This window comes from Ursus arctos, unplaced genomic scaffold, assembly GCF_023065955.2.
Source record: "Ursus arctos isolate Adak ecotype North America unplaced genomic scaffold, UrsArc2.0 scaffold_31, whole genome shotgun sequence".
Lineage (NCBI taxonomy): Eukaryota > Metazoa > Chordata > Mammalia > Carnivora > Ursidae > Ursus > Ursus arctos.
In genome coordinates, this window is record NW_026622997.1 from 33,225,744 (window position 1) to 33,253,592 (window position 27,849).

General features: G+C 39.4%; 1 protein-coding gene across 5 annotated transcripts in view; it reads right to left on the bottom strand.

Moving 5' to 3' along the window:
* Positions 1-27,849, bottom strand: part of KIF6 (kinesin family member 6) — a 423,767-nt gene that overhangs the window by 324,052 nt on the left and 71,866 nt on the right. For 4 of the 5 annotated variants that reach the window (XM_044378327.3, XM_026482835.4, XM_057304795.1 and 1 more), the window contains 2 exons: positions 20,935-21,082; positions 16,146-16,255 (listed from right to left, as the gene is read on the bottom strand). In XM_044378327.3, the coding sequence (XP_044234262.2) occupies positions 16,146-16,255; positions 20,935-21,082 (258 nt within the window). Of the gene's footprint in view, positions 1-16,145; positions 16,256-20,934; positions 21,083-27,849 lie in introns of those variants that run through there. The other variant, XM_057304797.1, reaches the window with a different exon arrangement.

The window sequence follows — 27,849 nt, forward strand, 5'->3', positions numbered from 1 at the left end:
AATTTGGTTACATCCATATCCATTAGTTCTGTGGCAGAGGCCACAGACTCATTGTCTTTTCTTTGCTGGGGAGGACTTCTCCTTCTCGTCATTCTGATGAGTAGAGGTTGCGGGGTTGTCCAGAGCCCAAATTATTGACCGGGACCCAGGCCCTGCGCCCTTGTTTTTTTTTTTTTTTTAATGATTTTTTATTATATTATGTTTTATTCACCATACAGTACATCCCCGGTTTCCGATGTAAGGCTCAATGATTCATTAGTTGTGTATAACACCCAGTGCACCATGCAATATGTGCCCTCCTTACTACCCATCACCAGTCTATACCATTCCCCCACTCCCCTCCCCTCTGAGGTCTTCAGTTTGTTTCTCATAGTCCATAGTCTCTCATGTTTCATTCCCCCTTCTGATTACCCCCCCTTTCTTTATCCCTTTCTTCCCCTACCGATCATCCTAGTTCTTATGTTCCATAGATGAGAGAAATCATATGATAGTTGTCTTTCTCTGCTTGACTTATTTCACTTAGCATTATCTCCTCCAGTGCCGTCCATGTTGTAGCAAATGTTGAGAACTCATTCTTTCTGATAGCTGAGTAATATTCCATTGTATATATGGACCACAACTTCTTAATCCAGTCATCTGTTGAAGGGCATCTCGGCTCCTTCCACGATTTAGCTATTGTGGACATTGCTGCTATGAACATTGGGGTGCATATGGCCCTTCTCTTCACTACGTCTGTATCTTTGGGGTAAACACCCAGTAGTGCAATGTAAACACCCAGTAGTGCAATGTGTGCGCCCTTGTTTTATGGGATCTTAGGGATGTGGGCTTCTTCTTCAAATATTTTATTTATTTATGTGGCACAGAGACAACCAGCAAGAGAGGGAACACAAGCAGGGGAGTGGGAGAGGAAGAAGCAGGCTCCCAGCGGAGGAGTCCGATGAGGGACTCCTTTCCAGAATGCCGGGATCACGCCCTGAGCCGAAGACAGGCGCTCAATGACTGCGCCACCCAGGTGCCCAGGGATGTGGGCTTCTTGATTTTTCAGCCTGCCTTCTGGGGGAGGGGCCTGCCGCGCCAGTTCTCAGGCAACCCTGTTTGGGTAGAGTCTCCGTGTTCCCTGGGAGGGGGGATGGGGATGGGCACGCTGTGAGCTGGTATTTCCAGGCTTTTGTTCTCTGGCGGCTTTCCCTGGCGGTTTGCTGTGCCTCTTCTGAGAGTCAGAGCAGCAGCGGCCGAATCCCAGCCTCTGTCACAGAACAGAGGTATTGCGGACCGTTTTCCACTGATGCTCTGGCCACTTTAACTCTGTTACTGTTGGTGCTGCTCAACCCTGCAGCGTCCAGGGATGTGCGCCCCACACCCGGCGTCCCAGCCCTCACTTTCAGGGCCAGTGCATCTCTGTCCTTTGTGTTTCTAATGCCGCCAGCCGTCCCCGCGTGCTCCTGGAGCTCCCAGTCTCAGTCTGGTTCCAGTGAGCGCACCGGAGCTCCGTGAAAAGTCTGGTGGCACGTGCTACCCACTCACGGTCCCAGTCTGCTGTCTCGGGAGTCCGCCCGCTCCCCCGTGCAGGTGGCTACCACTTCCCGGCGCCTGAACGCGGCGGCTCCCTCCCTCTTCCGTTTATCTTCTGATATCTGTCGTGGTTTCACAGCTCCCCACTTCGTACCTCAATACTCAAAGCTGGAGATGTTCATTTGTAGAGATCCAGATGTATCTTCCTGCGTCTCAGGCTGATTCCGTGGATGTTCAGGATGGTCCGGTACCTATCCAGCTCGACTCAGGGGACCGGCTGAAAAAGGGGTCCCCTACTCCTCCGCCATCTTAACTCCTCCTCCTTAAAGTGATTTTCTTATGCGAAATATTTAGCAGATATGTGGTAAAAATAGAAGTTATTATATCCTTTAGTATTAATAATACATTTTCTTCTATTTTTTAGGATGCAGGTGCAGAGAAGGAAATAAGGGATGCACATGGATTTTCCCCCAGATAACTAATTGTGACTTACAGTGCAGGCTGCCTTTATGGAATCTATCCTTCCCTTCTGTGTAACTGTTAAGCTCTGATTTTTGTTCAGGGAATTACTTAAAAATACTAGGCTTTCCCAGACTCCCTTGCAACTACAACTGGCCATGTAACATTACTTTGGTCAGTGACAAGTGAAAGTCAAAGGATAGAGCTTCTGGGGAAGACTGTTAAAGGACCGGCTCAGCTAGCACATGGCTGCTTCCTTATTTTTCTTCCAGGAATGTGGATGTGCTGCTGAAGGGAGGGTAGTCATTCTGCACGAGGACTAAAGCCACCTGCTAAGAATGGCTCTAGCAGAATGATAAAAGGAAGTCCAAACAGCATCCTGGAGCTTCTATAGCAGCCCTGACTCCCCATCTCTAGAATCCTTACTGTGCATGCAGGGTTGGGGCAGGAGGAGGGCAGGAGTCAGGGGTGGGGGTGGACAGATTATTTGGTCAAGCCACTATAAATTGGGCTCTTGTTATAAGCAGTTGTTATTTAATTCACTAACAAAAATGTTCAATCCAGTGACTGAATAACACTTACCTTTATCCACATTAAATAGTGATATGTTATAGGATCTAATTCTGGTTTATCTGTTCTCTCTTCCTCATCTGTCCAATTCTGAAGTGGTACAACACAATTTCATTATTAAGAGTTTTATCTAATTTGAATATATGGCATCACTGGTCCTCTCTCATTTCCCTCTGTTTCAGACATTTCTTTGCTCATCTTGGTTGTTTTTTCTTTCAGATAAACTCTGGACTCCTATCTGATTTTTAAAGTCCCTAAGATTTTTCTTGGAATTTCAATGAACCTCTACATATGGGAAGAACTGACATCTTCAAGGTATTCACACTTCTTATTCGGAACTAGATTAACAGCTCTCCATTTACCTTCGAAGTCTTCTTTTATTTCTCACCAAAAAAATGCACTATCTGTATTGTCTTCACAAAGACCCTGAACATTTTACCTTCTTTTGCTATTGTAAAAGGGATCTATTTTTACCATTATTTCTTCTAACTGGGTTATTCCTAGGGCTTCCTTCTTGGATTGAGTCACATATGTACTAAAAGATAACAGGTGGCCAGCCAGCCTGAGTAGCATTGGTCTGATCTCTGGTTCACAATAAGTTTCACCGTGTAAGACGCCTTCCGCTGTTCTAGAACTCAATCTGAAAACACAAGGTCAATTATAGTTAGCTAAACGATACATAGGCTAACTGGTATGGAAATTTCAGAACGGGTAGATTAATGTGCTACCTGTGACACTTATCTCCTGGTCCAGATGAGCCCTCTAGCTGTCTGATAGATCTGCTTCCCCTCACTCACCTATATTTCATTCAAAAGGCTTTTCCCCATGCGTCCTTTCTCTAGACTGACTCAGCACTTCTGCCACCTCGGAAGCACTGCCAGCTTTTAGCTCAGTCAGAACTTTGGTCTTGGCATATGCCAGTAAAATCAGGAGATCATTGAGAGAGTAGGCTATGACAGGAGATTACTGGTTGACATGGCTCCATTCATGAGACTACTGCAGCTCTAAATCATTTTTGTGTCTTTTTTTGCATGTACACACATTATTAGCTGGACAGTTGAGAGCAGTTGTGTTCTGCAGAAGTTTCTTGTGGTGTTTCATGTGGATAATGCATATTCCAACTAAATGGTAACTTCAATGAGGATAAACATACACTATGAATTCTTTATAATGCCCCAAAAGAGCTGAGATTCCTGCAACAGAGTAAGTGCTTAGTATATATGATGCTGACACTCTCAAACAGTTATAATAATTTTTTCTGTATTGTTGAGCTGTAATAGTCAGATGGGTTTCCCAACCCTGTGTATTCTTCTAAATGACAGAATAAAGTGACCAAGCAAGCCTAAATTATTCAACACTCTTTTAGGTAATCTTATGGTTTTGCTTTTATACTCAAAATTTAAAACAGATCGAAAAACTACGTTGTATCAGACCAAACCAAATGATTCATAGAGCAATTATGAAGACTAAGTAGACAGAAAGTCAAAGAAAAACAAATCCACACTAACACATAATTTTAAAAGTGCATTTCAACTCTAAATCTTAGAAAAAGAAACTGTATGCATTTGTTTATATGTAACCCATGAGAAAGATGGAATAGACTGAGGTGACAGTGTTTTCCCTGTCCTTAATTAATCTCAAGTGACTAACAACCCTAAATATCACAGATATATTTTTACATTCCAGATGTATGAGAGAAAATGCTGCATCTGTTTCTTCCCATCCTTCTACACATCACATATGAGGCAACTGTTGGTGAAAGCTAACACCTCTGTTATGGACTGAATGGTTATGCCACAAAAACTTGTATGTTGAAGCCCTATTGTGATGGTATTTGGTAGGTAATGAGGTTTTAGATCAGGTCACAGGATGGGATCAGTGCCCTTATAAAAAGAGGAAGAGAGACCAGAGCACTCTCTCTTTCTCTCTACTATGTAAGGACACAGCAAGAAGGCAGCTATCTATAAGCCAGGAAGAGAGCTCTCACCAGGAACTAAATCTGCCAGTTCTTTGATTGGACTTCCCAGTCTCCAGAACTCTAAGAAATAAGTGTCTGTTGTTTAAGCCACCCAGTCTATGGTATGATGTTCTGGTAGCTGAGCTGACAAAACCAGCCTCCTATATAAGACATTTCAGATATTGAGAATGATCTCTTCCAATTGGCCATTCAGAGTACAGGTTATTAAGCTATTGGGACAGGCTTTGGGTAGAAGTGTCACTTTGGGGCTGGAAAGGTTCTCTATTCCCTCTGCTATGGTCATTGACAATGTTCCATTTCTTGAAGAACAGAGTCCCTGGCCAACCCATGAAGGACATAGAGTGTAAGTGACCATCACTGGTCACTGGTCACTTGCTCAGATCATCCTATAAGACAGCAGCCCTACTTCTCAAGGGGTTGCCTTCCAGATAAATCAGTAATTAACTCAGTCAAAGATTGCAGTTAGTTTTAACTTTGAGATCCATGCTTATAGGCCCAGGAATCTCCAGAAATGTTCAATGGGACCAGAAAAATAACACAAATGAAAAATATACCATAGGTGGGAATAGGAACTGAAGAACCCGTGCTTCAGCTAAAGGCAATGAACTCAAAAATTTTAAACATAAAATGTGTAGGCCAAATAAAGTAGATTTGCGGCCCATCCAAGGTGAGTCCTGACCATAAGTGAAAATATTGACTTGGAAAAGGACAGTTTCCTGAGGCTAGAGAAAAGTAGGTGAGTGGGAAGCAGGGCGAGAGGCAGCAAGTTGAGGGAATTCATATTTGGTAGCTTCTGTATGAGGTAAGGATACAAGTGGCTTGGAAGAGAAATGGGGCAGGTAGTACATAACAACAGAGACATTCGATATAATTACTGTGGATAATGGGTACATGAAGATATTGTCTGGCAGACTGAGGGCCTAGCTGAGCTTAAAGACCATAATGTGGCACAGTTTTTCCCCAGCCTTCTCTGAACCCCCAGGTGGAAATCAGCATCTTTCCATGTGCCCTGAAAGAACCCAGGGCATCTTATCACTTACTATGTAAGTCTGAAATGATCAGTTTATGAATCTGTTCTACTAGACTAAGTTCCCTTTGAGGTAAAGAACAGGTACTCTCCAAGCCTTGCAGTGTTGGACAAACAACATACAGAGCTGAACAGGACTCAAAGCTTTGGCTCACACAAGAGGCTTCACAGGCCCAAAGACGCCCAGAATCCACAGTATGCTCAGAGCTCAGATGGAATGCCAGGATACAACATGGATCTCCCAGGCAAGAGCACCAGCACCCCAGCTCTGATGTTTGATAAACGGAGGTTGATAATCCCGGTCCATTCTTGGCAGACATGGATCTTAGGGAAATATCACAGTATCTATGTGAACCTCAATTTAGTCATCCATAAAACACAGATTAGGATACTTACTTCCTCAAATGAGATACTGCATTTAAAGTCCCTAGGACAGGGACCAGCACACAACAGGTCCCCATCTCCTTCTTTGGACAGATTTTTCTGGCATCTCTAAAAAGAACTTTTCTTAGGTGGATGAGGGAAGGGATTAATACAGACCACCTTCATTAGAATCACCTGGGATGCTTACTCAAACATTTAAATTTTCTGGAGGTAGGGGCCAGGAATCTGCATTTTTAACAACACTCCAGGTGATTCTCATACACAGTTATAGTCTCATACACAGTCAGATGTCAAGCCACCGGATTACGTATTCCAGTTCTGTCCCTCCTTTTTATCCCCACTGCCACCTAAATGATCCTAATCACTTCCCGCAATGCTCTGGAGTCTCTCTGACTCCCATCCATTTCATTTCAGCCCTACATGTTACTGACTGATTTTTCTTCCTAAAAGTCAGTTCCAATCTGCTATGCTCTTGAATAAAAAAATCTCCAAGGGCTACACCTTCTGCCAAATCCTTGCATTCCTGCCTTTCCAGTCTCAATGTTCTCACCTACTCCCTTACTGGGGTGCAGTCAGGCAGGTCTATTACTGGTGACAGAACAAGCTCTATGCTCTTCCCCACCTTTGCACCCACATGAATGCCCCATTCCACCAGCCCAAGTCCTACCTCTTCCCTCAAGGACTATATCATGTACCACCTTTTCTGTGAATCTCTTTCTGATCACTTGACCTAATGTGATTTCTTTCTCCTTTAAGCCCTAGTCATTCCTTGTGCTTCTCTTACGATGGTTTTCATATTCCTCCTTATGCTATTTTGTACTAGGTTTACCTACTTTGCTGTGAGTTCCAGGAAAGGAAAGACTATGTTAGTCAACTCGGTGCCTAGTGCAAAGTGTGGAATCAAGCTGGATCTCAATAAATGTTGAATAAATGAATGATTCTACATGACTAGACTATAAGCCATGAGGAGAGACACTGTGCATTACTCTTTTCTGTAACTCCTGAAACACTTAACAGTGTTTCATATCCAGTAGGTATTAGAAATTTGATGAATTAAACTTAACATCCATCAACTTTTTTTTTCCTTTGATGACAAATTATTTTACAACACAGCCAAGATTTCAATACTGGATGCTGGAGTTTATGGACTTTTTTCTAACAGTAATAACCATGACTGTCTTTGAAACCTTAAACGCATTATGTATCCCTATTTAGGAATACTAAAATTACACTAAAATAAGATGGCTATTTTCCTTACGGTTAAGACCAGTAGTTACACTATTTTACTTCATAAGACATAGTTAGATTCTAACTATATTCCCTTTATAGCATATGGCATAAGGACTTTCAAAAATAAATGTTTTAATTTCATTTAAATTACTAAATACAGAACACATTAAATACACATATGTCTCTATATAAATATATAGACACTTTTTAAAATTAAATTTTGCATTTTGTGATCATTGTAGATTTGCATGCAGCTGTAAGAAATAATGTACCCATTACCCAATTTTTCCCAATGTTAACATCTTGTAAAATTATATTAAAATACCACAACCAGGACATTGGCATTGATACAATCCACTGATCTTATTCAGATGTCCCAATTTCACCAGTACTCGTGTGTGTGTGTGTGTGTGTGTGTGTGTGTGTGTGTGTGTTTAGTTCTATGGAATTTAATCACACGAGTAGTTTTGTGTATTCACAGCCAAAGTTTAGATACAGAATGGTCTATTACCACAAGGATCTCTCACTGAGTGCCTTGTATAACCATTCCCACTTCCCTCCCTAACTCCTGTCAACCACTCAGCTGTTATCTACTTCTATAATTTTGCCATTTAAAAAATATTCCATAAATAAAATCACACAGCATACGACCTTTTGAGATTGGCTTTTTTACTCAGCAGAATTCCCTAGAGAGTCACCAAAGCTGTTAAATGGATCACTAGTTTATTCCTTTTTGCTGTTGTTATTTTATTAACTAAAGGTCCATAGCTTCTGCTAGGGCTCACTCTTGGCGTATATTCTGTGAGTTTGGACGAATGCATAATATCATGCATCCACTGTCATACTATCATATATACTAGCTTGTCTGCACAAAAAGCCCCCATGCTTCACCTGTTCATCCCTCTACCTCTCCTCTCCCCAGCTACTACCAACCAGTGATCTTTTTACTGTATCTATACTTTTGCCTTTTTCACAATGTCTTAGAGTTGGAGTCATACAGTATGTAGACTTCCCATGTCTTTTTGTGGCTTAATAGTTCATTGCTTTTTATTGCCAAATAATATTCCACTGCATGGATGTCCCACAGTTTGTTTTTCTATTTGCCTGTGGTGGGGCATCTTGGTTGCTTCCAGTTCTTGGCAATTATGAATAAGTCTGCTATATCCATTCATGAGTAGCATGATTACACAACATTTGCAGCAACATGGACGGGACTGGAGGCGATTATGCTGAGTGAAGTAAGTCAAGCAGAGAAAGACAATTATCATATGGTTTCACTCATTTATGGAACATAAGAAATACGAAGATTGGTAGGAGAAAGAAGGGAAGAATGAAGGGGGTAAACAGAAGGGGGAATGAACCATGAGAGACTGTGGACTCTGGGAAACAAACTGAGGGCTTCAGAGGGGAGGGGGGTGGGGGGACTGGGATAGGCTGGTGATGGGTATTAAGGAGGGCACATATTGCATGGTGCACTGGGTGTTATATACAAATAATGAATCATGGGACATTGCATCAAAAATTGGGGTTGTACTGTATGTTGACTAATACAACAAAATAAAAATTATATAAAAAAAAGAAACTGGAAATTGGCTTTCAAAGTGGCTGTACTATACAGCATGAATGAGAATTCCAGTTGCTCTACATTCTTGCCAGAACTTGGTATTGCTAGTTTTTAGATTTTTGCCATTCTAGTAGGTGTGTAGTAGTTTTCATTAGTGATTCCCTAATGACAGATGATGTTGAGCATTTCCTCACGTGTTTACCTACCATCTGTACATCTTCTTTGGTGAGCTGTCTATTCAGATCTTTTTCTCATTTCTTCATTGGATTGTGAGTTTTCTCATTGTTGAGTTTGAAGAGTTCTTTGTATATTTTAGATACAAGTCCTTTATCAGACATGTGTCTGGTAAATATTTTCTCTGTCTCTGGCTTATCTTTTTATTCTCTTGACAGTGTCTTTCAGAGAGCAGAAGTTTTTAATTTTAATGAAGCTCAACTCATCTATTTTTTTCTTTCACAGATCACACTTTTGGTGTTGTATCTAAAAACTCCTTGCCAAATGACTACAGCAACATATGCAAAAAGCAATTGACTTTAGTCTGGTACCCTGACATCATACATACAAAGTCCGCAGGCAGTCTATAGGCAAATGCTTCAGTAATAGCAGAGAGTTGGAGCTCATCAGGATGTAAAAGAATAAGAAGCAGAAAAGGCAGAATGCTTGTGAGAAGAGCATCCAGAAGGTGATTTGGGGGAAGCAGTGCTGCTGCTCAGTGGTAAGAAACCTGCTACTGATGGCTGTTACTGTGTAACATCAAAATGACCCTGGATTTGATTACACATGGCTATGCCAAGTACAAGAATGTAGAAGTGATCAAATGTGTTTATTGTCATTGTCCCTCAAATGGATGACTGCAAGAGAGAACCAAAGTCAACAGGCATTTTATCTACTATTTTTTTGGATCGTATTTAGAGCGTTTGGGACATTTCAGCTTGCAACAATGAAACCAGTCAACCAGACGGATAGGATTGCAGAGTTAGAGCGTGTCCCAGTTCAAGAGTGTGTGAAACCAGATTAACAGTACATACTCTTTACCCAATCCAGGTACAGCAAAAGTCACATTCCATTATGAAGAATTACTTGATAATCTTAGTAAAAGGCAAACCTAAAATCCCAGAAAGCCAGCAGACTCAAAACCAGCCAAATCTCATAATCCCCACACTGCAAGACTGCAATTCTTGAGTTGTTCTGTAATTTTATAGTACTGAATATATTTGAAGTAAATAGGCTATACTCCTAGGATATGGGAATCTTCTTTTATAATGAAAATCTCCTCATTTTAATTTTAATGAGGTTGTTGTCATGTAATTATTTCCCAAAATGTAAGATAAGAACATCTTTCTGTCCACTTTTATATGCCTGTGGGGGAGGGTGGTAGTTCACTGAAAACATCTGTTTTGAAACTGAGGTCACTTCTGACTTGAGTCAGTGAACTCGTTCTCCAACAGCAGGACAAAGCTACCAAAGAAGGAGCAGTAGTTTAAGATAGAAAGCTAGTGACACCTACAGAGACAATCTGATCCACATCGAGAGCTCATTATTAAATGTCAGGCATGCCATGAAACACAGAGATATACAGTGAATTAAAGCATTGTCCTTGCTCTCAAGAGGCTGAAGGCTCTTTTCTAGGAGAAAAATACAAAATATCTACATTGCTTCTTATTTTTTTCTGTGAGGGGAAAAGAGTCACCAAATAAGTCCTATCCTGTGAGGTCACCTATCTTTGAACTCTAGACATTGGAAGTTGGAAGGTTGTTAAATATGATATAGCCCAATAGCCACATTTTATAGACAAGGAGAAACCCAGAAAAGTGAAAAAAAAAGTATCTAAGATTGCACACCTGGGACTAAAACCCAAATTTCCTGACTTGTAATCAAGTGCTCTTGACTCTGTATCACACTGCCTCTCTTAGAGTTCAGTGACTTTTCTCACTCCTTTTCATAGTCAGGCTGAGCCTCGTTATGTCAATTGGACTCTGATTCATAGAGCTCATCCTGTTTTCCCTTTCATGCTCATCTTCAAAAAGTCTACTTCACAGTTTCAATTTGACAGATAATTCTTTAAAATATTAAGAACTTACTTTGGCCTACGCAGTAGAGAGACTACCAACTCAAGTAAGGCAAGCTTCCTACCTGTGAGGAATTAATTGTAAACATCAAGTAGGGTATCTCAGACACCAAAGTTATATATGGGAAACTCATTACCACCACGCAATCAAGTTTTCTAACAGAGATCATCTCTTTAGTCAATGCCTCCTTAATTCTCTGAGCCCCACAGTAAAATCTTGAGGCCATTTTTGCTACTCTGGCATGAAAGTGAGAGTATGTGGTTTTCAATCCCTGCTGCACCATTAACAGATCAGTTCTGAAACCCTGGGTAAGTCATACCTCTCTGGGCTTCCTCTCCTCAATCAGTAAAATGCAGAGAACGAACTTGCTACAACTCACCTTCTTTTCAAATCCAATCAAATCGAAGGTGAGAGGCATAATCGATGTATTTTATTTCTATCTATCTAGGTAGCTAGCTAGCTATCATCTATTTTTTTTGCATATTTCTCAAACCTCTGTCTCCGCCTCCATGTTTGTCAGAGCCAAGCCCTTCATTTCTGAATTATTGCTAAGCAGGCTTCAAGCTCTTCAGTGCAGATGTGACTTGTTAAAAGCAATTTTAAGCAAGATTTAGCCTAGAGGTCCACAATTTAGACTGGAGGCTAGAAAACTAATTTAAAATCCTATTAGAATAAAGATCAATCTCACAGTAAAAGCTCATCGTCATTCAAGTCCCTCAAAAGCAGGCTTCTGTTAGCCTTTCTGATTTTATTTCATATGATTCCTCAACACATGGCCTTTCTGACCCCATCTTCATGTTCTTTTCTTTAATTTAAATTCAATTAATCAGCATATAGTGTATTATTAGTTTCATGGGTAGAACTTAGTGATTCATCAGTTGCATGTAACACCCAGTGCTCATTACATCAGGTGCTCTCCTTAATGCCCATCACCCAGTTACCCCATACCCCCACCCATCTCCCCTCCAGCAACCTGTTTGTTTCCTAGAGTTAAGAGTCTCTTATGGTTTCTCTCCCTCTCTGATTTCATCTTATTTTATTTTTCCCTCCCTTCCCCTATGATCCTCTGTTTTGTTTCTTAAATTCCACAATTGAATGAAATCACATGATAATTGTCTTTCTCTGACTGACTTATTTCGTTTAGCATAATACCCTCTAAGTCCATCTTCATGTTTTTAATGTTGCTGTTCCTAACCTTCCTCTGTGGAATGTCTTACCTTTCTATAGACTTAATTCCAATAGTTTCCTTAAGACCAATTTCTTCCATGGAGTCAGATCTTTCCTTTCTCGTCTTATATTATTTAATTAACATAAATATTTAGAGTACCAACAATAATCCACTTTCCTAACTCCCTCTAATGAATATAGTTGGCATAAAAGAGGTGGTATGTGAGGACTCCCAGTCAAGATTAAAAGGAAGAATATATATAAAGGTGACATAAAGAATGCAACTTATTTTCTTTAGTATTTCCTCTTACATCCTTTGCAAATTAAAGCAAGCAACTGGTTGTTGGTCTTTGTGATAGAGAATTAATACACGTTTTTAAATTGCTTTAGAATATTTAATAAGATTTTTTATCCTGCCACATTACTGAATTGTTCTATGAGTTCTAGTAATTTGGGGGTGGAGACTTTTGGGTTTTCCATATAAAGTATCATGTCATCTGCGAAGAGAGAGAGTTTGACTTCTTCTTTGCCAATTTAAATACCTTTTATTCCTCTTTCTTGTCTGATTGCTGTTGCAAGGACTTCTAGTACTATGTTGAACAATAATGGTGAGATCGATCTTATTTATTCTTATTTATTCTTTCAAAGAACCAGCTTCTAGTTTTGTTGATCTGCTCTACTGTGCTCCTGGTTTCCAATCCATTGATCTCTGCTCTAATCTTGATCAACAACAATTCTAATCTTAATCTTCTCGTGCATGGGTTTGGCATGCTCTTCTGTGCCAGCTCCAGCTTCTTAAGGTGAGAATATAAAAACTGTGTTTTAGATTTTTCTATTCCCTTGAGTAAGGCTTGATGGCTATGTATTTTCCCCTTAGGACCACCATTGCAGTGTCCCAGAGGTTTTGGACTGATGTGTTTTCGTTCTCACTGGTTTCCACAAATTGCTTAAGCTCATCTTTAATTCCCTGGTTTACCCAATCATTCTTAAGCAGGATGGTTCTTAGTTTCCAAGTGTTTGAGTTTCTTCCAAATTTCTCCTTGTGATTGAATTCCAGTTTCAAAGCATTGTGGTCTGAGAATATGCAGGGAATAATCTCAGTCTTTTGGTGTCAGTTGAGACCTGTTTTGTGACCCAGTATATGGTCTACTCTGGAGAAAGTTCCATGTGCATTTGAAAAGAATGACTTTTCCGTTGTTCTGGGGTGTAGTGTTCTGTATATATCTATGAGGTCCATCTGGTCCAGTATGTCATTCAAAGCTCTTGTTTCTTTGTTGATTTTCTGCTGAGATGATCTGTCTGGTTTTGTTATTAGGGAAATTCTGAATTCATAGGATGAGTTAAGAAGTATTCCCTCCAACAAGGATGCCCACTCTCGCCATTATTGTTCAACATAGTACTAGAAGTCCTAGCAACAGCAATCAGACAAGAAAGAGGAATAAAAGGTATTCAAATTGGCAAAGAAGAAGTCAAACTCTCTCTCTTCGCAGATGACATGATACTTTATATGGAAAACCCAAAAGTCTCCACCCCCAAATTACTAGAACTCATAGAACAATTCAGTAATGTGGCAGGATACAAAATCGATGCTCAGAAATCAGTTGCATTTCTATATGCGAACAATGAGACTGAAGAAAGAGAAATTAGGAAATTGATTCCATTTACAATAGCACCAAAAATCATACGATAACTCAGAATTAACTTAAGCAGAGAGATAAAGGATCTATATTCTAGAAATTACAGAACACTGATGAAAGACATTGAAGAAGATGCAAAAAGATGGGAAAACATTCCATGCTCATGGATCGGAAGAATAAACATAGTTAAAATGTCTATACTACCCAGAGCAATCTACACTTTCAATGCCATCCCAATCAAAATACCAATGACATTTTTCAAAGACCTGGAACAAACAGCCCTTAAATTTGTGTGAACCAGAAAAGGCCCTGAATCAACAAGGAATTGTTGAAAAGGAAAAACAAAGCTGGGGGCATCACAATGCCGGATTTCGAGCTGTACTACAAAGACAGCATGGTACTGGCACAAAACAGACACATAGACCAATGGAACAGAATAGAGAACCCAGAAGTGGACCCTCGGCTCTTTGGGCAACTAATCTTTTACAAAGCAGGAAAAAACACCCAATGGAAAAAAAACAGTCTCTTCAATAAATGGTGCTGGGAAAATTGGACAGCTATATGCAAAAGAATGAAACTTGACCACTCTCTCACACCATACACAAAGATAAATTCTAAATGGATGAAAGACCTTGATGTGAGACAGGAATCTATCAAAATCCTAGAGAAGAACATAGGCAGCAACCTCTTTGACATCGGCCACAGCAAATCCTTTCATGACACATCTCCAAAGGCAAGAGAAACAAACAAACAAAAAATAAACTTGTGGGACTTCATCAAGATAAAAAGTTTCTACCCAGCAAAGGAAACAGTCATCAAAACAAAGAGGCAACCCAAGGAATGGGACATGATATTTGCAAATGACACTACAGATAAAAGGCTGGTATCCAAGATCTAGAAAGAACTTCTCAAACTCAATACACGAGAAACAAATAATGAAATAAAAAAATGGGCAGAAGATATGAACTAACACTTTTCCAATGAAGACATACAAATGGCTAACAGACACATGAAAAAATGTTCAAAATCATTAGCCATTAGGGAAATTCAAATAAAAACCACATTGAGATACCACCTTACGCCAGTTAGAATGGCAAAAATTGACAAGGCAGGAAACAACAAATGTTGGAGAGGATGTGGAGAAAGGGGATCCCTCTTACACTGTTGGTGGGAATGCAAGTCGGTACAGCCACTTTGGAAAAGTGTGGAGGTCCCTTAAAAAGTTAAAAATTGAGCTACCCTATGATCCACCCATTGCACTACTGGGTATTTACCCCAAAGATACAGACGTAGTGAAGAGAAGGGCCATATGCACCCCAATGTTCATAGCAGCATTGTCCACAATAGCTAAATTGTGGAAGGAGCTGAGATGCCCTACAAGAGACGAATGGATAAAGAAGATGTGGTCCATATATACAATGGAATATTACTCAGCCATCAGAAAGAACGATTACCCAACATTTGCAGCAACATGGATGGGTCTGGAGGAGATTATGCTATGTGAAATAAGTCAAGCAGAGAAAGCCAATTATCATATGGTTTCACTCATTTATGGAACATAAGGAATAGCAGGGAGATCAGTAGGAGAAGGAAGGGAAGAATGAAGGAGGGGTAAACAGAAGGGGGAATGAACCACGAGAGACTATGGACTCTGGGAAACAAACTGAGGACTTCAGAGGGGAGGGGGGTGAGGAAATGGGATAGTCCGGTGATGGGTATTAAGGAGGGCACGTATTGCATGGAGCACTGGGTGTTATACGCAAACAATGAATCATGGAACACTACATCAAGAACCAGGGATGTACTGTATGGTGACTAACATAACATAATAAAAAATTTTTTTAAAAAAGAATATTTAATAAGAAAATTAAAGTGTATTTTCTTGGCTCAACCAACTTCTGATATATGAAGATGTCTGGACAAAAGGATATGAATTATTACCATTAATACGTAATTTAGGCAGATATTCAAACAAGCAGTGAGTAATGTTTTACAAATGCTGGCCGGGTAACTTACTCAGTAGGTAAGCTCTGAAGAATATTTGTATTTCAGTCATGATGCAATCAGTGCCAATCTGACCAAATGATTGTCAATGTCAATCTTAATAACAGTAGAGAAGCAATGAGGAAAACAAAGTTTTATTTTCTCTCTTTCAGATTTTCTTATTGCTGCCTGATCCCTAATTTATCCCCTCTTCAGAGAGAAGCCACAATTAGAGGAATAAATGGTTTGATTCGACAAGATAAAGCAGTACTGGCATATCCCACCAGCCCTCTCAGCACCCACTCTGAGTACATTCAGTGCACTCTCTTGCACCAACTCCAAAGGAGATTTTCCCAAGAAATGGGTTTCAAGCAATTTTAGTTTCCATCACTACTGTCTAGTTTGTCATAACTGAAAAAAATATCCATTATATTACAAAAAGATGCTGTTATCCAGTATTTGTTAATTATGATTGAGACCAGAAACATACAAAGTTTCAAAGGAAACAATTGAAGGGAACATCTGAAAGTGATTTTCCCCCCTTCTTTGTTGTTATGCTACTCACGGCAAGTCTTCCAAACTGGAGGCTTCATGTCTTGGATCCAGCAGATCATAGCCACATTCATTGTAGATTTCCAAATAGGAAATTTGCGTTGTATGTATTGTGCTGCCGTCCTGATTGGAAAGGGGAAGACATTGTTTAATGGCTATAAATAACAATTCAGCTCAGAGGAGGATGAACACATTTATCACTACAGTTCCTCATAGCTTTCTGTCCTTTACTCTCCTCACTTTGTATGGTTTCCATTTTCAGTTCGTGACACTTTCAAGTTGCCAGTTACCATATGCATGAAGTGGTTTGTTGTTTTTTTTTTTAATGGCCAACACCCATGATTACAAGGAACTTCAGTCTGTTGTTTTTTTATTGGTTCCACGTTATACATGAAGAGTCAATATACACTTAAAATGAGCCAACTTGGTTGCAGAACTGTATAACACACCATTTTTTACTTTCCAGACCCCAAAAAAGGTTACTATGAAAAAATAAACTTACACTCTGTGACTAGCCTATTCATAAAAGAAAACAGAATCGTGACTTCAGTTTAAAAACTTCAGTAGCAAAAGTTTCCAACTTCAATCATAATTCTCTTTTTTTAACTTTTCCAATATTCAAAATTTCTGATGACATAAATAGGTAACAGACTATAATAGATAATGGAAAATGAATCCCGGGGACAGAAATACTTCAATCAGGTAACAGTAAGAGTGGACATTCGTAAATCACTGCCTGTGTCTCGTCTGTTGGGTTAATTTTCCTAGCCCACATGGCAAATCAGGGGTATTGAGCTATTGGTTTGAGAGAGGTGTTTTCTGTGGGTCATTGCTGAAGTACAGTGACACAGGCATCAATGTAATTAGGATAAAAGTTAAGGCGACAGGTCCTATCTCAGTTCTGCCAGCAGACAAAAAGGACACGCTCTCTCTGAGATGGAAAAAAATGAAATTTTTACAGGTCTCAAGAAAATTCCAGGCTCAGTTTTCAAAACCAAATATCAATTAATAGCACCTTCTTCTTGCTTCTCCCAAAATACAAATTCTTCCATTTTGTCAATTACAGTCCTACTTCTCAAAAGGGAAGAATATAGTTGTGTCTTATGGCACGAAGGTCAGCAGAATGTCAGAGTGGGTACTCACAAAGCGAATTTGCTCAGGATGACCTTCCTGTTGATTCTCACCCATAGCCCAGACAATCCATTTGACAGATACTATTCAAAGGGAGAGAGGACCAAGTCACAGAGATGGGGGAGAGAACAGGGGCCTGCAAATCCAGAGCTGGAATCCTAGTCCTACTTGCTATGAGCCCCTGTGATGTCCGGCTTCAGTTTCCACACCCATTAGTGAGGAAGTTGAATAATGAATTCCTATGTGTTCTTCAGATTAAAATTAATATGATTCTCTGGTCCTAATGTGGCTCAAACTACTCAAAGAAAAACACCAACATTTCATAAAAACAAAACAACACCTGAAAAATTAAGGCAACTCTCAGGCAGCACATGACTAGAGCAAAACACTCAAGATAGAGCTGAAATTCCATGTTCCGGTGGTTTGGGAAGGTGACAGCATGGACTGAGTCTCTACTAAGCAAATTTCTCCCAAGCAAATGCTGGAAATCCTCCTGATGTGGGCAACTCTGGCTGCTTATCCTAACACATGGCCTGTCGATCAGACTAGTATCCTAGCATAGTAAAGGCATTATTTCAGCATCATTCTGTGGGTTATAACTTGGCTTAGCACAGGTATCAGAGACCATAAATACCAGGCAGACTTTGCACATTGCCTTTAGTCTAATCCAGTTTTCCCTAAAATGTCCCATGAAGTAACTTGTGGAAAAAGTGTTCCATGATCAACATATATGCTGTTCCTCTCTAGAAGATTCTCAGAGCAGGTCAAAGGCCACAGGGGATCATTTACCAACTTCCTGAGATCCTATTCAAAAGCAATGTATTTCTAAAACTTACCTGAACATATCTGAAATATCCCATCTATTATAGTTTGAGATTTTAGCAGACAGCTCTGGGCTCATCTTAGCATTAGAATAAGCTGGGTTTGAATACTTGATCTGGCATTTATAACTGAGTGATCCTGCATTATCTGCAGCTATTTAATTGCGGAATTGGGGAGAATAACCCTTATCTTGCAGAACTGCTGTGACAGAGAAATAAGGTTCTGTACTTAAAATCCCGCCAAGACCGTGTGGCCCTGTAATCATCCCCAATAAATCCTTACTGCTGCTACTGTTATTATTATTGCTATTGTTATTGTTTTTATTATTTCTAATGGCCTCCAAATGGAGAATTCAGTACACGAATATAAATGAGAAGGCAAAGAAAGGCAAAAACAACAGCCAACTTGTATGTTCATCTGCAGCGGAGAAACTCTCTTTCTTCCAGAAAGTGGAAGGAATCATTGTAAGTCAGGAAAATGGCAAGTCTACTCCCCTGAGATGATGAGGATAATGCCTTTGGCTCCTTCAGCTTCTGCACTTTCTGGACTTTTATTGGAATACACACTTAAAAGTCACTGAGCAATGTGGCAAGCTACCTTTCCTTATTACTCCTTTTTTAGTGTTTAGGATTGCCAGACTGTAATATAACACACATGTTTCCTGCAGACAGCCTTTTCTCCTGCCCCAAAACAAGTCTGAACCTCACAATACTCAAAAGTAATGAGCAGTGATTTCTAAAATAAATGGAATCAATTGTCTTTTTTAAAAATCACTACAAATATGATCCTATCACACTCAAAGACATTTTAGAAGCCAGTATGCAATTGCTCTTAGTTTATCTTGAAATAAATATTTTGCATAAGTCAGATATTTCCTTTAAGAATTCTAGAGAGCTCCATGTAGCCCTCTAAAGCAATTGACTGGGGGCATCTGAGTACCTGTCTGCATTTTTCAGCTACACAATGTGGACAAACTTAATGATGAACCTCAAGTTACCTCTGACTAATTTTGCAGCAGTTCAGTGGGATTGTAATGAATGTGTTGTGCCCCATCAGGGAAATCTGTCCTTCTACAAAGAGCTGTCCTGGCTATAAATTGGTCCAAGGGGCTCTCTCCAGTCCAGAAAGTGATTTAGGATCATTCAAAATGAAATCAGGTTTAGAATAATGTCAACGACCAAACAGATATACAACAATGGACCCAAAATATGGTAGGTATTCGGGAGACATTTTGACTTCTACTGTATTTTGGTACCCATAGACAAAATTTTAGAAGGGACAAATATATTTTCTGTTAGGAAGGGATTTGTTTAACCTGTTTAACTTAATCAGGGAGGTTGGTTTCATTTGTTCTAAGTTTCAAAGGCTTCTTTGAAATTAATCGGGATCATTTGGCCGTGTGTGTGTGTGTGCATGAATATAGATATTAGTGGCTGCAGTAATGGAGCTCATTTCTTGAGCATGTACTACATGCCAGGAACTGGACAATATCTTTACATACAGTCTGTCCAGCCCTCACATCAAGTCCACAAGGCTGAGATGTTAAGTAACCGCCTCAAGGCCACATGCTGTAAGTAGTATACTTCCTCAGAACCAGGTTGGCCTCACCAACTTCAATGATCTTTCCAAGACAACATGCTTCCACATTGGGCCACAGTAGCTAAAACTATTAGAAATTATATTCCCAGTTTGTGAAATCTGGGAACAAAACAAAACAGCTAATGTCAGAAATAAATGAGTAAATGAAAAGACAGGATCTGAATCCAACATATACACTATACTCAACCTTTTCTCTTTCCATTTTCTGGCATGCAGAGTTGGCATGTTTGAGCAAGTGAGAGATGAGCTGAACTAATGGGTAATTGATACTTTATGGATGGAAATTAGAATTATGCAGATCTCAGCAATTTCTTCTCATCTTTGCAACTCGAAATACAAAAAGCATACAGTCAAGAAATTTTGGAATAACTGTTACACTGACCTAGTTAGGATATTTGTTATACAGAATTAATACAACCAAGTAAGTGTAGGAACTAGTAGGGCCAATGGAGACCCTCTACTACAGTTCACTCCCTACATTCACAGAGGGGAGAATGGAAACCCAGAGAAGTTATGGGACTCATTACTGTTTAAATACAACCAACAAAATAAAGCCAGTTGGAGAAATAGAGGCAGTGTATGTGGTGGTAAAAAGCACAGTTTGGCATCACACAGACCTGGGATGGACCTCCAAGTCAGCTACTTATAAGACCCAGAGAAAGATATTGAGACTCAATTTTCCCAACTATGAAATTGGGGTAAGGATACTTACCTTGTGGGTTGTATTGTATGTTGTTTTAAATACTAATAAAACAATAGGCACTTAGAGACACACAATAAATGATGCATATAATACAGAGAATTTCTCTTCATAATAATATTAATTACAATAGGATTTTTACTCTGGTGAACTCTTTTGGGCTTCTATTACAATTGTGAAAAAGGTACAATCACATCCTCTTATTCAGTGTTTAGCAGCCGAAATAAAGATGTCTTGGCAAAAGGACATCCAGTTTCTTAATGAGAAATATAAGATGTGAGCTGGTAAAATGTGTTATCTGTTCTTTTAACCTCCATGGATGTATCAGAAGGAACTCCCTTTGAGCCTTTGCTGAAACAGCATTCCTTTAATGAAAAGCACCTTAATTTCTACTTCTTCAGCAAAATCCTAAACTTTCCTTAAATTGAGTTATTACACAATAATACTTCCTCATTTAGATATAATATAATAAAATGTCACAATAAATTTTTTACCCACCATAAATTTCTGCTGAATATATCAAATAGAAAATGAACTTAAAGTTCCATACCTTTTGTAATTGCTCAAAAATGTACGACAGTGTCCTTGGGATAATGCCTCGGTCACTGTAGCGTTCTGCCCCACCAGTGATGGTGAATGTCTTCCCACTGCCCGTTTGCCCATAGGCAAAGATGGTACCATTGTAACCTGCCAAGACACTACATAAAGAAATGGCACATTTTAATATCAAAATGGCTAATTGCACAAGTATTAAATGGCTTGTAGTCTAATAGCAACCTTATTCAACACTATTGAAAAGACATTTATAGAATTAAAAAAACAAAATACTTAAGATGACCAGACTCCATTTGAGTTACAGGTAACTTTCTTAGAGAAAAGGATATGGTGTGCTGATACTCATGGATTAAAAAAAAAGTAAATTATTTTAGCTAGATACTCACATATATAGATACTTATTTTATATTTACAGAAAAGCTACAAAGATAGTACAGAGTTAACACATACCCTGCACCTAGTTTCCCCTACTGTTGGTAACATTAGTATTGTGCATTTGTCACAACTAAAGAACCAATACTGATGTATTATACATTTTATTAAAGTGTCCTTGGTTTTTATATACTGTCTTTTAATTTTTTTCCAGCTTTACTGAGATATAATTAACACATAACAAATGTAACTTTAAGGTGTACAAATGTGATGATGTGATACATAAATATACTATGAAATGAGTTCCACAATAAGGTTAGTTAACACACCCATCACCTCACATAATTATCATTTTTGTAGGTGGTGATAACAGTTAAGATCGATACTCTTTAACAACTTTCAAATATTTAATATATAGTCACTGTGCTGTACATTCGATCTGTACAATATATTCATCTAATAACTGGAAGTTTTTACCCTTTGATCAACATCTCCACATTTCCCCCACCCATCGGCCCCCGGCAACCACCATTCTTTTCTTGATATCTATGCGTTCAGTTTTTTAGATTCCACATGTAAATGAGAACATATAAAATTTGTCTTTCTCTTACTTCACTTTGCATAATGCTCTCAAGAGCCAACTACATTGAAAAATGGCAGAATTTTCTTCTTTTTATGGCTGATTAATATCCCATTGTGTATGTGTATACACACACACACACACACACACACACACACACCCCACATCATTTTTATCCATTCATCCATCAATAGACATTTAGGTTTTTCCATGCCTTGGCTATTGGGAATAATGCTGCAATGAACATGGGGATGCAAATACCTCTGTAAGATTTCTTTTCCTGTGATATACAGGCAGAAGTGGCATTGCTGGATCATATGGCAGTTCTATTTCTAATTTTTAAAGGAAACTCCATACTGTTTTCCATAGTAGCTGCACCAATTTGCATCTCCACCAACAGTGCACAAGAATTTCCTTTTCTTTACATTCTTGACAGCATTTGCTGTCTCTTGACAGTTTGATAACAGCCATCCTAACAGGTACGAGGACATATCTCGCTTTTGGTTTGCATTTCCCAGATGATTAGAAACATTGAACACCCTTTTACGTATCTGTTGGCTATTTGTATTTTTTCTTTGGAGAACTTTCTATTCAAGTCTTCTGCCCATTTCTTAACTGGATTTGTGCTTAACATGTGATCTATCCAGGAGAATATTTCATGTGTGCTTCAGTAGAACCTGTATTCTGTTGATATTGGGTAAAATGTTCCATATATGTCTGGTAGGTCCACTGGGCTTAAGGTATAGTACACATCCAATGTTTCCTTATCAATATTCTTTTTTTTTTTAAGATTTATCTATTTATTTTTTGAGAGAGAAAAAGAGGGGGGGCAGAGGGAGAGGGAGAGAGAGGATCTCAAGCAGACTCCCTGCTGAGCACAGAGCCTAGTGTGGGGCTTGATCCCAGGACCCTGAAATCATGACCTGAGCCAAAATCAAGAGCTGGATGCTTAACCAACTAAGCCACCCAGGCACCACTTCTTATTGATTTTCTATCTGGATGATCTATCCATTGTTGAAAATGGGGTGTCAGATTCCACTACTATAATTGTATTATTGTCTATTTCTCCCTTCAGATCTGTTAGCATTTGCTTAATATGTTTAGGTGTTCTGATATAGGATGCATATATATTGTTATATCCTTATGATGAACTGACTCTTTTATCACTATAAAACGGCCTTCTTTGTCTCAGTTTTTTTTTTTCTAAGAGTCTATTTATCTGAGGGGGGGGGAACATAAGCAGGGTGGGGGGAAGGAGAGAAAAGGAAGAGGGACAAGCAGACTCCATGCTGAGTGCAGAGCCTGACAGGGGGCTCGATCTCAGGACCCCGAGATCATGACTTGAGCAGAAATCAAGAGTTGGACACTTAACAAACTGAGCCACCCAGGCACCCCAGTCTCATCAGTTTTGGCTTAAAGTCTGTTTTGTCTGATGTGAGTATAACTACTTTTGCTTTCTTTTGGTTTCCATTTGCATGGAGTATCTTTTTCTATCCCTTCACCTTCAGTCTATGTATGTCCTTAAAGCTGAAGTGAGTCTTTTGTAGATAGCATATAGTTGGGTCTGGTTTTTATTAATCCATTAGCCACTCTGTGCTTTTTGATTGGAGCATTTAATCCATTTACATTAAGAGTAAATAAGGCAAAGTATGGGCTTACTAATACCAACTTATTCATTGTTTTCTTGTTTCGTATTTCCTTTGTTCCCTCTTCATCTTCTACTGTCTTTCTTTGTGAAATGATTTTCCCTGTGGTATGCTTTGATTCCCTTTTTTTATCTTTTGTGTATCTACTACTGGTTTTTACCATTCATCCTATTTTTAATGTTTTTGATGTCACAATTAACTTCTTTTTATACTGTGTCTTCATTATCAAATTATCGTAGCTACAGTTGTTTTTAATACTTTTGTCCTTTAACCTTATACTAGATTAAGTAATTAACACATCACTATATTGTAGTATTAAAGTATCATGAATTTGTTTATACTTGCCTTTACCAGGATGCTTTATATTTTCATATGTATTCATGTTTCAGCATTTCTTACAAGGTATAGGTTTAGTGGTGATGAACTCCTTCACCTTTGTTTGTTTGGAAAAACCTTTATTTCTCCTTAATTTATGAAAGACAACTATGCTGGATAAAGTATCCTTAGCAGTTTCTTTCTTTGAGAAATTTGAATATATTGCCCCACTCTCTCAGGGCCTCTCTCTGCTGAGAAGTCTGCTGATAGCCTTATGAGGGGTCCCTTATTATGCGGGTATTTTTTTCTCTTGCTGCTTTTAAAATTATCTCTGTCTTTGATTTTAGATAGTTTTATTTTAATGTGTCTTGCAAAAGATCATTTTGGTTTGAAACTATAGGGTCACCTATTAACTGTATGAACATGGATGTCCAAATCTCTCCCCAGGTTGGAGAATTCCAAGCCATTATTTCTTTAAATATTCTTTCTGCCCCTTTCTCCCTCTCTTCTCCTGAGACTTTAAATAATGTGAGATTGTTTCCTTTAATGGTATCTCATAATTCACAAAGATTTTCTTCAATCTTTCTCTCTTCTTTTTGCTTTTCTGCCCAGATTATAACAAATGATATGTTTTCCAGTTAGCTAATTTTTATTCTGCTTGATTATCTGCTATTGAAGCTTTCTATTGAATTGTCAATTTGATGACTGTGTTTTTTAACTCTAGGATTTGCTCGGGTTTTTTTATGGTTTCTATTCCTTTGTTGAACTTCTCATTTTGTTAATGTATTATTTTCCTAATTTCATTTTGTTGTCTTTGTTTTCATGTAATTCAATGAATTTAAGAGTATTATTCTGAATTCTTTGTCAGATAATTCCTAGATCTCCATTTATTTAGGGTCGGTCACTGGAGCTTTATTAATTTCCTTTGGTGATTTCATGCCTGTGTGGGTGGACCTGGGTACTGGGTCCACAGTGACTGACCAGGCACTAGGGATCACTGGGATGGGCCCAGTGTCTGGATCCACAGGGACCAGTCTAGTGCTGAGACAGGCTGGGAGCCTGGTTTCACAGAAGCCAGCCAGGAGGCTGGGGCCACAGGGGCAACCTGGCATTAGGAACAGCCTAGAGTCTTGGGCCATGGGAGTCAGCTTACAACACAGGGCCTCAGGGGCCAGGCTGGGTCTGCAGTGACCAGTGTGGTGCTGTGCAGGCCAGGAGCCTGGATCTGTGGAGCCAGCTTTAAAGCTCAGGCTGCAGGGGTTGGCCTGGCATTGGGGAAGGCTTGCAGTGTGGATCTGGTGGGAACCCACCAACATACTGGAGTTATAGGAGCCACCCAAGGCCATGCCAGCTGGCCGAACAGGGATGGGCTGGGATCCTGGATTTCCTAGAGTCTGCTGGAAGTCTGGTATCATGGGAGCTGCCCGGGGCTACGGGAGCCATCTGGCCCCAGGGTAAATCAGGAGCCTGGTTTTATGGGAGCCTGCTGGTAGCCTACTGCTGCAGGATCTGCTTGGGGCTACAGAAGCAGGCAAGTGGTAGGCTGGGGCCAGGGGACTGGATTCTCAGTAGCTTGCCAAGAGCCTGGTGCCATGAAGTCACCTGGGGCCATGGGAGCTGCCTGGAGCCACTGGAGCCAGCTGATGATGGGATGGGCCAGCACTGGTTTCTGCAGTAAAGTCAGGTGCTCACTTCAGTCTCCTCCCATGGGGACGGTGTCTCTCTCAGTGCTAGGATGTCCAGGCTTCAGGGAGGGGTGATAGGGTAATGTCAATCTATCTTTTCTACCCTCCTCAATGTGTCTTTTCTTTTTTTCTGTGCCCTACCCCAATGCTGTAATTCCTCACCCAGAATCCTCAGCTTTTGTGAAGGTATTTTCATGCTTGCTAGTTATTCAAATTGATGTTCTTGGGGTACAGGGGCTAGAAATTCCTATATTACCATTTTGCTGAAATTACTCTCTAATTAAATATTTTCTTCATCTTCAGTATACTTTAGTATATGTCGAAGGTAAAAGTTCTGAGGAAACCATACCTATAATTTGGCTAACTATAAACCTGACACCTGGCACTTCATGGAGCAAATACTCACATGTAGTCACCTCCTAGAACACCAGGTACAGAATGCAGAATGTTTACCACCATGTACCTTGTAATGTAATTCCCTAATTTAACATTCAGCACCAACTATAAATCCTCTAAGAATTCCCCTCCTCAGTTTTCTTGGAATGATTTTTTGGTAAGGTAGTAATCCAGACATGCTCTTCAGTTGTACAGAGCAGCCTTTGATTTGATGATGATTATAAGAACTCTGGGCTTTTTAGACTTCAAGTTATACTACAAAGATGTAGTAACCAAAGCAGTATGGTACTGGCACAAAATAGATACATAGATCAGTGGAACAAACTAGAAAACTCAGAAATAAACCCACACTTATATGATCAATTAACCTACAATGGGGGGGGAAGAATACACAATGGGGAAAAGACAGTCTCTTCAACAAATGGTGCTGGGAAAATTGGACAGCAATATGCAAAAGAATGAAACTGGACCACTTTCTTACGCCATACACAAAAATAAACTCAAAATGGATCAAGTACCTAAATGTGAGACCTGAAACCATAAAAATCCTAGAAAAGAATACAAGCAACAATTTCTCCAACATTGGCCATAGCAACATTTTTCTAGATATATCTCCTGAGGCAAGGGAAATAAAAGCAAAAATAAACTATTGGGACTACATCAAAATAAAAAGCATCTGCACAGTGAAGGAAACAATCACCAAAACTAAAAGGCAACCTATGGAATGAGAGAAGATGTTTGCAAATTACATATTCAATAAAAGTTTAGTATCCAAAATATATAAAGAACTGATATGCCTCAACACCCAAAACCCAAATAATCTGATTTAAAAATGGGCAGAAGACATGAACAGACATTTCTCCAAAGAAGACATACAGTTGGCCAACAGACACATGAAAAGATGCTCAAGATCACTCATCATCAGGGAAATGGAAAGCAAAACTACCACGAGGTATCACTTCACACCCGTCAGAATGGCTAAACTCAACAATACAAGAAACAACAGGTATTAGCAAGGATGTGGAGAAAGGGGAACCCTCACGCACTGTTAGTGGGAATGCAAACTGGTGCAGCCACTGTGGAAAACAGTATGGAGATTCCTCAAAAAGTTAAAAATAGAACTACCCTATGATCCAGTAATCACACTACTGGGTATTTACCCCAAAAATACAAAAACACGAATTCAAAGGGATACATGCACACCTATGTTTATAGCAGCATTATTAACAATGATCAAATTATGGAAGCAGCCTAAGTGCCCAAAATTAGACGAATGGATAAAGAAGATGTGGTGTATACATACAATGGAATATTATTCAGCCATAAGAAGAATGAAATCTTGCCATTTGCAACAGTAGGGATGGAACCAGAGAGTATAATGCTGAGCAAAATAAGTCAGTCAGAGAAAGACAGATACCATATGATTTCATTCATATGTAGAATTTAAGAAACAAAACAAATGAGCAAAGAGAAAAAGAAGAAGAAGAAAGACAAAGCGAGAAACAGACTCTTAACTATAGAGAATAAACTGATGGTTACCAAAGGGGGGGGGGGATAGGGAAAATAGGTGATGGGGATTAAAAAGCATACCTATCATGATGAAAAAATAAAATTTTAAAAAGAACACTCTCTTCTCTCTTTTCCTCTCCTTCACTTCTCTCCCTTCCCATTCCCTTCTCTCTCTCTCTCTCTCTCTCTCTCTCTCTCTTTTTCCTCTCTCTGTCTCCTCACCATATGGGCTTTCCTAATATTCCTTGCATGATTCAGACTTTCACAAGTGGATCTTTCCTCTACACCGTACAGAATAGCAAACTATTATAGCATTATGTTCTTTTTTTCTTACAAGTACCTCCTTCATCTCTGAGATGTTTTCATCCAAACAATTATGAAGATGTCACCTAATGGTGCCTTCATTG